This window comes from Anopheles marshallii, chromosome 2 (genome assembly GCF_943734725.1).
Source record: "Anopheles marshallii chromosome 2, idAnoMarsDA_429_01, whole genome shotgun sequence".
In the NCBI taxonomy this organism is placed as follows: domain Eukaryota; kingdom Metazoa; phylum Arthropoda; class Insecta; order Diptera; family Culicidae; genus Anopheles; species Anopheles marshallii.
Window position 1 is genome coordinate 81,335,084 of NC_071326.1, and position 10,350 is coordinate 81,345,433.

General features: G+C 42.2%; 1 protein-coding gene across 1 annotated transcript; it reads right to left on the minus strand.

Annotated features, from left to right (window-relative positions):
• Nucleotides 1-600: 600 nt before the first annotated feature.
• LOC128719619 (protein N-terminal asparagine amidohydrolase) lies at nucleotides 601-7,149 on the minus strand. Its single transcript, XM_053813246.1, has 6 exons — nucleotides 7,027-7,149; nucleotides 6,174-6,303; nucleotides 5,913-6,095; nucleotides 1,031-1,239; nucleotides 805-966; nucleotides 601-726 (listed from the first exon to the last, which is right to left on the minus strand). The coding sequence occupies exons 1-6, from the start codon at nucleotides 7,147-7,149 to the stop codon at nucleotides 601-603; spliced, it is 933 nt and encodes a 310-aa protein (XP_053669221.1).
• Nucleotides 7,150-10,350: the final 3,201 nt, after the last annotated feature.

A 10,350-nucleotide genomic window follows, 5' to 3' on the forward strand; every position in this document is an offset into this window, starting at 1 on the left:
AAGTAGTTTTCAATACCGAGCAAGGGTAATCGTTTACAGCATTATTATGTGTACGAGTGTATTGTTTAATCTTGTTTTTTTTTTTCTAGTACACAAACTACCAATATCGTATTAGGAGGAAAGGTTAAAAGTTAGACCAATTGTACATATGAAGCACACCCTTCCTCCCTTTTCTGCATACCTTGTTCCTTGTCCTTTAAATTATTTCCTAACAATGCGCGAAACGGGAATCAATGTGTGCAACGGAACAAATAAAAAGGCACTAAAATTATGTATCCATGTCCAGAAGTAAGTAGAGTAAACGTAACGTAACAAATTGTTGGAATAATATTGACAACTAACGAGGATAGCCACCACTTCATATATTGGCACGATAGTTTCTTTTTTTTTCGATAAATATGGGAAGCGAAAAAGAGAGAGAGAGATGGAGAGATAGGGAGGGGTTTCCCCTTTTTTTACATCACCTTACGTTTTGGGAACCTATCAATGGGTTTGTAGGAAAGGGAAATAGATCGACAAGGGGCAGAGGATTACGATCCTAGTCATGCATTTTTTGTTTTATGATTTAATGTTCAAGTCAAAACATTTGCAACGCCTAGCTCAATATCGAACCGGTGCCCAACAGCCTGTCGTTTCGTCCCGCCGGAAGTAGTGTGGATTGTTGTTGCGAAACACGGTAACTGCCGGAAATTGATTGTCCTGTATGTATCTAAGTGTGGCACGAACCTGAGTCGAAAGGAAAAAAAAACATATTGTACTATTCATCTGTTTTTCAATTCTACTGCCGAAGCTGCTACTACTCACTTGCATGGCAAAGTGGGGCGGTTCTACATCCGGACTGGTGGAGAGATGCTTTAGTATAAACTCATCACTTTGCGCCAACCAAAGATCAACGCCTCGCAGCGGATCGTAATTGAATGGTCCGATCCGTAACATGCCTACTGCCGCATCGTATATGTCCAGCACCTGCAATAATAGGCACCATTATGGTACTGAGCTGTTGTAAGCAAACCGGCGGTCTATACCATACCTGATGGCTACCAGTAAAATGGCGCGCCATTCGTAGCGGCAGATCCGGACCCTTGTCCGGGAAGGTGGCGGGAAAGATTTCGCCCGTCTTAATGTTCACGCCGACACCGTATATGATCGGCCAGTTCACGTCATCGCGCACGATTGTGTTCAGCTCGCCGACGCACGACTGTGTCAGGTCAATCTCCAGTGGATGCTTGTGGAATGATTCTGAAAGGCGTAAGATAAGAAATTAGTTGACATTGGAAAGATTAAGACTAAGACAACTTATAGATATGTGGTTTTAGATTTTAGAAGAATAAAATGGAAGGACAATGGTATGTCTGGAAGGACAATGTTGGAGACACTACAAGGACGAGCTCTATGAGCTCTACGGAGAAACTTAATTAGCGGATTAGACTAGACCAGGCTCCGATGGGTTGATCACGTCATGAGAATGACACTAGACGACCCAGCCCGTCAAGTCCTTTTAGCTAGTCTACATGGACAGAGGAGGTGTGGTTGGCCCAAATGAAGGTGGAGTCCCGGCAGAAAGGCCGGCATTATGGATTGTCTGAAGACGGAGCTCGACCGTGAGTGGTTCAGAGGACTCCTGCAGCAGGCCAAGACCGCGAGGCGATTGTAGCGTAGCACCGGACAAGTAGAATACTCCAAATAGAGTTCATTTCTTTAAACATGACATTAGGAACATGCTTTCTTGAGGATGAGGATTTAATTTTTTGATAATATTCCTTGATGAACTTATCATGGAATATTTCTATATTGAATAATACGAGGACAGTACAACTCTTGCTAACATCACATCAAAAGAAGCATCCTGGAGAAATCGACTGTCTATCACAAATTGATGATCCTTATGCAAATCGGCATACTTGGATCAGTATTGAGCGTTACTTCGCAGATATTCGGAGTTGGTTCGAGTGGGAGTACTTTGGAGTAGTTCAACCCGGAACAAATTGGAAAAATTCGTAGAATTTGGTGGTAATTAAATAACACGGAATCACCGGAGTGTATTGGCTGCCTGTAGAATTTCTTCGGAGTTGAATTCGTAGGCCGAAACTACGGGCGAACCGAAGTAAACTTCAGAATAATCTGGAGATTCGGATTTGAGTTCGGATTTTTTCTGCAGTTTAATCCGGTTTTTCGGCTTCGGAGTCGGAATGGTTTCATATATTCACTCCGGAGTTCCCATCACTAGTTCGTACCTTGGTAGTCGTACTGAATGTTTGAGTTCTTGACAGATATGTGCGGTCAATAATTGATAAGTATTCAAAGTATAGCAAATATTTAGTTTTTGTAAAGGATTTTCAAGCAAAATCAGTAATGCCAAGTCAAGAATTCGAAGGAATGTAGTGTCACAAGAGACTTCAAGAAGCTTGATAGTTTTGTTATGTTAAAAATTACTGTCTTTACTAACAGTGCATCTATTTCAGAACCTTAAACCATTGTAAATAGACATTCCCTAAGTGTAATGCAAGTAAGAACTCTTGTTATTTTCACTTTTGTCGCTCAAGTTTCACGTTCCACAGCACAAAAAACCATTTTTTTATAGCATCTTCTCAACGGAAAGATCAGTTCATCTCCCCCTCCCAAACATCAACTGGAAGACGCGCTCTTCAGCGAACGGTGCTTGATTGGTGTCAATTTTTTGATTTAATTATTTTCTAATTGACCTTTTGCCGTCAACTGTGCTGACCGAACTGGCCACCGTTAGCAGCTAAAAGGCCCCCCCGCTGGTAGTGGTAGTGGTTTGCATTTGATTGAATTAAGTGGCCATTAGAATGAGGAGCGTAAGTGCTATCTTCGAAAAAGGGTGATGCGTGGCCGGCGGACTGTTCATTCATATTGGATTGGAAGGAAAAGGCGCAAGAAAACAAAAACGAAACTTATTGTTTTTTCTCATACGCTTCAAGTACTTGAACGAACCTAAAGTACGTTACATTCATTCTTCCAATTCGATCTCTCTTACACTCGGCCTGATGTCAATTAAACACATTATTCTTCATTCAATTAAAGCCTCAGGAGACTCGTGACTAATGCGAGGAAAAAGGCAAAGTGCCGTGTAATGAACGTAATGGCAGTTTGGAGTGGGATCGTGGAGTCGCGCAGAACAACGCACCCAACCAGTTCGTGGGTGATTAACACTTCTTAAGAACCATAATCTCCTCTTCGCTCTCCACCGGCACGATGACTGTACGCGTACCCTTATGGTTTTGTGATGTCGTTGTCACAATTAGCCTCCCGGTACTGGTTTCTTTTTTTTTTTTGTTGGTGTCCTAGAATCCCATCACCAGCATACATGCATGCTGACCGGCATGCATAAATGGCCGTGGAAGGCATCTTGTGCGGTGGCATCCTCGCCGTGGGTGATATATCCCACCCATCGGCTCGAGCGGTCCCATATTCCGGCGGTCAATTATAATTTACGAGATGTTACAATCACTATAATTAAATTTCTTACACCACCACCCGGGCGGACGTTACGATCGTGTGTAAAGATCCGTCGAGATGAATGATGAATGAGTATCGAGAATCATACAGCCCTCGAGGGGGGGTTGCTTGATTCGTGCAATAAATATCGTGTCGGTGGACTTAATAGCGTATTAAGTCGCATGTAAACTTGGGTGATTAGCGAATGCATTACGTACGGCATTTGTCCGACAGTGGACACCTCCGGATAGATAATATTGCAAGCAAATTAAATTGAAAAATCATATTAAAAATAAGAATTTATAATTAAATTATAATTATGCCATAATAAAAAAAGACGATGGAAGTGTGTAAAATACGAACCATGTGTGCCTTGGTATATAACAATTTATAGTAAACTTTGCATAAGTCTTCCATTGCCATTGTAATCTCTTCCTCTCTTGACAAATTTATATAAGTTACACTTGTTCCTAAACCTATAAAAATTAATTCTTACTTTTAATTGAGTATGTTTGATATTTTAATAGCCCATGAAGGAAAAAGACTTTGATCCGTAAAACAATTTTTTATGTTTAAAGACGTAAATTTCTGTTCTTGTTCAAACCACCAAAAAAAAAACGGTTTCTTCATCAAAATATTACATAATACGAGCAGAAAAGATACATAAAGATATCAAAACTGTCTATATTTCATCTAAAATACTACTATCTTACAAAATATTTCAATGAATCCAGTCAACTGTACTGTATTTATATTACTGTATTTAAATTACATTTTACCTTTAATGATTCTATTGAAAAAGGAAAAAAAATAATTTAATCAAATACAGAACAGTATTATGAAACATTGTGATTAAAATGAATGAGGGATTACTTTAGCAGAAGGCATCCAATTTTCCACAACATAAGGTCACTATGCTCGGTTTTCCATTATTTTGAGGTAGCTTTATTTTCAGGGAAAAAAGCGCCCAATTATTCAAGCAAATCCTCCAATATCTCGTACGAGCAATTCGATAAGGTTGTTTATCAAACGCCACCTCGGGGAGAATTGGAAACCGGAACGAGTATGTGGGGACATTGCACGATTTGTCTAGCCCTTTAATGGTGGTAAGGAAAAATGGTCAGTGCTCTCGGCATCTAATATGGGATGGTACGTTTGGCCAGTATTCACACACAGTCGCCCATCACTGGTGCTGCTTATATGTTTATAAGGCAAGGATGCAGTGCACCACACCCGGGACAGCATCACCCAGAGAACAGGTGGGGGAAAATAGAAATACTAATGGTGTTACCTAATCTTTTTCTATCATCAATTTTAGAAAGCTGTTCGCTTCCCATAGGGATTTATCGGTCGATGTGACGATATATGCAAGCCCCGGAGGGGGTTTCGGGAGAATATTCGAAACGGTTTAGGATTTTGTGCTTAAACCATACTTCAGTGCGATCGTCTACCGATGTGGCATCCATATACCGTCATTAAATTTTGACTAAGCTTTATTGGTGAGTGACTTTCCTCCGTCAGTAGGTGTAGGAGAGTCTTTGTTTGGAATCATTACATGTGCATTGTACATACAGTCATGTTCTAAGTCCTCTTCCTAAATGGCAACGTAAATCGTATCGATAATTGAAAATAATAACGTAAAGTGTGATTGAAACAATATCTCATGTGCACTCATACTGCGATTTATGCTTTCAAATTTAGAGACAAAAAAAAAATGCCCATGCAACCCACGAATCCAACCGCCACAACTGAAACTCCGAATCGAATCGGCTATTGCGAATATCAATATTATGATGATTTATAGACGAGCCTTCCTCGTGATGTATCCACGGCTTTGGAAAGAAATGTAATCCACCCATTTACCAGTACTGCTTACCACATCACATTTATGGACTATCGAGCTTTATGTTGTCCCGCCGAACATAAAACGAAAGGAAAGCGCAGAGAAACCCAACGATGACGGTTCACCTTTTGCTCGTCGGCCGTTTGATCGTTTTAAATAGATTTCAATTCCATAATTATAGCGAACCTCGCACTGTGATGTGCCCCAGCAAGTGAATCATTGTGCTCTTTTGCGCCTTGTATGTTCTCGGCGTACCAGTCTCATTTGCCCATTTCCGATTTTTATAGACACTAAACGCCAAACCATTCGCAACCTCTGACCGACTCGCAAGCAAAACTCCAGGTATGCAGCACCTTGGCAAGCGTATTTTGTTTTGTCCAGGTGAAAGATTGCACACCTCCGCGAATAAGGTTCGGAAGACAAATTCCACACCTTTTCTCGATAAATGTGCGACTCGGGCCGGCATTTGTCTGTCATGCGTTTGACCGGCTAGGTTTTCGCTAGGTTAATGGTTTGGCGGACAATCGACCGCGGAACCGTGGTTGTAAAACTGTAAAACACTTTATGGCTAGCAGATGGGCAGAAAGAAGCCGCACACACACACACTTACGCATAATGTTGCTGAAGAGATCTTCCGCGTAGCCTTGTGGGTCGCTGAAGCCGCCAATAAGCTGTAGCTCGATGCGTCCCTCGGGATAGCCGAATGCAAGTTCCTGTACGCGGGCCACCATTGCCGACACGGCCTCGTCCGTACCGTTACCGTCCAGATGTGCCAGCGCGATCGCTCCAGATCCTGCAAAAGGGAAGAGAAGTTAGACATGACAAAGCAAAGGAACTACTATTTATGGGTTTTCCATTAAAAGCTAAATACCTGAGTGTCGTACGACTACGATTATGCATGTCGTTGCATCATCGGATCCAATAATGTTGACGTTTCGATCGTGTGGTGCCACTGCAGCCATCTCGCGCTGACAAACGTACAGCAATCCTGGAGCACCTACCTGTAATGGGACAATAGAAAGAATCTTCAATAAGTATCTTTAGCATATAGTTTTATTATTTTTAAGAATATTGAGTTCATCTTCCTATGGAAATGTTATTCTCCCTTCGTTTGAAAGTATTCTACTTTAATCTCTTCGATTAGTGTTGACTTTGACAGATTAATTCGGTTTACGAGTTCCGAACACGTTAATAATCTCTTTAAAAACTCTAACATTCCTATCTTAACACCTGTCTAAATTGCCTGAAAATAGCTCTAGTGGCGAGATCATGTTTGGTACATATCGTATATCTTGTTCCTGAATATCTGGAGGACTTGAGTAACTTAGGCTATTGATGTTATTGCCTTTATTCAATTAATACTCTGTAATCTATTTCCATTTTTGTTCTTTTTCTGAAGACTTTTTCAATTGCAGATACCTCTTGAAATATTGAGGAAGTGGAGGACGTCGTGCCGAGAGATATTTTCTATGTCTGGATCTTTAAAAGATTGACTTCCATCAGTGATATCATTGGAGTTTTACATCCTCTACTTTGATCAACCGTTGGTCGGATGATGTTGTCCAGAGTCTTTCGTGAAGTTTGGTAATTGTTTTAATTTTCTGTCTACAACAGTTGAAGTCTTATGTCTTTCATATGCTTAACATCCATCTTTCTTCCAAAAATAATTCTCTAGAATCGATACTCTTGAATAAATCACCCGGAACTAAAGAAGCGTAACTTACCGTTTTTGTTGGTATGGAGAGAAGCTGTGTGGCCGTTTCACGGTATACGGGATGCTCCAGGAACAGTGCATGGGTATTGATGGGGCGCTCATCCTGTATCACACCGTTCAGTACCAGCACCATGATGGAGAGCAACCGTCCACGTCTTGCGTGTGTGTGTGTTGATGGGCAAATATAAATAACGCGTGAACAAAGCCACGCGAACGGACAGCTTCCTTCGAGCGTTCGGTTCACTTCCGGTGGTTGTGGCAAATCTGAAAACAGAAGAGAGAAAGTCCTTTTTAATGCGATAGTCATCTTGACGGATGGTGACGCTTTTATTTCTAATCTACGGCAACGATCGCACTTCCCAAGGATCGGTGATGCGGACGGAATAGCTCCACACAGAATGACACGGAGTACGGGCACGGAATAGTGCACACGGACCGCGGTGATGCCGTTCACACAGTTTGTTTTGGGATGGTTTGATTTGATGTTTTGATTAATCATTCATGCTGTTGGACATTATGGAGTGTGCGGGACACTACACACACCCTGAACGATGTAGAAGATGATGATGCAAACCGGAGTCACCTGCGAGGTCGTCGCATCAATCCACCCCATTCGCTATTGAGGCGACGACATACCGCCATCTCCCGCCGGATTCCGTTTTTGACATTTTATGCTACAGTGCGTCCTGGAGAGGAGAAGACCCCCAGGTGGTGCCCCGGTGGTTTGTCTGCGCAACGCAACGCGTCATACAAACCAACACAGGCGGCGCACCCTTCGACGATCCAAGCTGTCATATTGCGTTTTGATGCTTGATTAAATTATAGAGATTATACGCTGGATATACCGCGCGGGATAGCCACAATTCAGTGATTTTTACCGCCGCCGCCGCCGGGTTGCTTGCCGTCTTCTATTTTTCCTCCAAAACCCAATGCGAGCCGCAAACTATCATTGTCCGCGGTACGGTACCGGGGATGAATGTGTCTCTTCACTCACCGGGACTCTTGTCGGAACCCGTGAAGCAACCTCGCCTATCCGTTGCGCCGAGGCGTATGATGATGGATGATTAATGATAAACCAACTTCATTGCAGGCAGGCCGACGCACACGCCATTCGGCGGTGAGCTGATTTGAAGCCTATTTCCTGCGCGACTCCCCCTTATCCCAGTGCCCTGTTGCCCAGTCCGCTTGTTCGAGCGATAATTTCTATGCTTCCTATGCCACAATGCTTTGGAAGCTTCACTTCAGGAACTGTGGCCACAAAACGTCGCGATCGTAACTGCGACAGTAGTGTACAGCGCAGCCAATGAATGGGAAGATTGCTGTGCGGCGAGAAATCATAATTCACCGGTGTTTCTCCACCAAAGATAAACACATACACTGCAAGTCAAAAGCTGGCTGTCTGGGTGATCGTGAAGGTAAGCATGATCGATGCAGCGATTCCGAATCCGATCGGCGAAGCAACAAAAAAAAAAAAAAGGTGCGTCTAATGGTTGTTGCTTTTCCTACATGCTGCTACATACCCCGGCAACGGCCCAGCGTCAGTCACAATACAAACAGTGCACATCATTACGTCGCAGTCGTCCTTCGACGGTCCTCTCGTTCGACGGGGAACGATCAAATGAGTGCATTGTTGGTTTGCCGACGCAATCAACATTCTTTCCCCCTGTTGGTGGTGAACCGTAATTGCATTTGCAGCCCGCAGTCCCCTGCCTGGAAGTACGGCGAAAAGTGCAACAATGTGTATGCGGCAATTGAAAGAATTTTCATGCTCCATAGCAAGTCCGCTGGTCGATTGATTGTTTTTCATCAGTGGTGATGACGTTTGATGTATGTGTATGCAGATGATTAGCGAGGCCCGGAGCAATGTGTCGTGTAATATGTTAATTATTGCTAGATTTTGAATTGAGCCGGTTAAATATGTTGGAAGTGTTAAAGCGATAGAAAATGAACAAAATGTCTTGCTAAGTTTAAGTTTAAGTTCAAGTACTTTACATAAAAATTGGAGTGATTTAAGAAATTTACAACATTTTCTAAAATTTAGAGGCATTAGATTTACATCCGCTAACAATGTAGCAAAGCAAATATTTGGTTAGATTCATGTGGAAGTCAACAGCGGTACATCGTAGACCTTAAACAGTTAAGTACAGAGAAACAGATTAGGGTCAAATATTATACATTAAGCAATAAAAGTGGGCTTGAATTGATTGTCTAAATATGTATATCAGTTCAAGGAATGAAAAAGAGTTAGTTTCCTCGCTTCATTACTTATAATTCACAAAGAGAAAAGTTTAAACTAGAAAGTTGAACACTGCAACATAATACTTCATCAGAAATGACTTAAGCTTATAGTAGATTTGAATATTTCAAACAATTACTTTACTAATGTTACTCTAATTATTAGTTTTGCTAATGTTATTCTAATAATTATTGAAAAGGAAAAAATGGAAGATCTTTTCATTCAATTTCTCATTTCCATTTGGTGATCGGCAATTTCTGGACATTAATTCTAGTACCTCGGTCTAGAGGCTATCTAGACCGATTATAAAATAAAAATTATAAAATTATAAAACGCTCACGGTCGAGCTCGGTCGTCTGCCAATCCATAAACCCGGGCTTTCTGCCGGAGCTCCATCTTAATTTGGGCCTACCACGTCTTCTCTGTTCATGTCGGCGATCCACAAGGACTTTACGGATTGGGTCATCCGGTGTCACTCTCATGACGTGACCAGCCCACTGGACCCTGCCGAGTTTAATCTCCTGTACCACTGCTCGTCATTGTAGCGACTCCTCCATTGTCCTTCCACACAAAAAATCCTCCTGAGCATCTTCCTCTCGATCGCGGCTAAGAGGGTTTCGTCAGTTTTGGACAAAGTCCATGTCTCAGAGGCGTACGAATTGTTCTGAAGCTATAACAAAATACGTGATCATCGATACTGACACTACATCACCGTGTCGGCAACAGAAACCAGTAAACGTAATTTAGATGACGGTGTGCATCAATTTTAATTAATGTCGATACATCGTCCACATTCTTCTGCCCTGATCGTGTAAATCGTCTGTGCAGATGAAAAAATAAAGACAACGAGAGAGAAAAAAAAATCGCCCCAGAAAACTGTACACAAGCAACAAGAAATGCAAGGAAAAAGACGTTACAACGCACGGTAAATGTTTCTCACACAAGAATTTGCCACCCATTTCTAGGGTACCTTGCGACTTGCGGGTCCCATCTTCCCGACACAGCACGGTAGCCGCACTCCGTCTCGTTCGGTTGGAAGATCGCTAGCAATTAAGGCTATGTTTGATTAACTGCTGCCATTTATTTCATCATCATGAT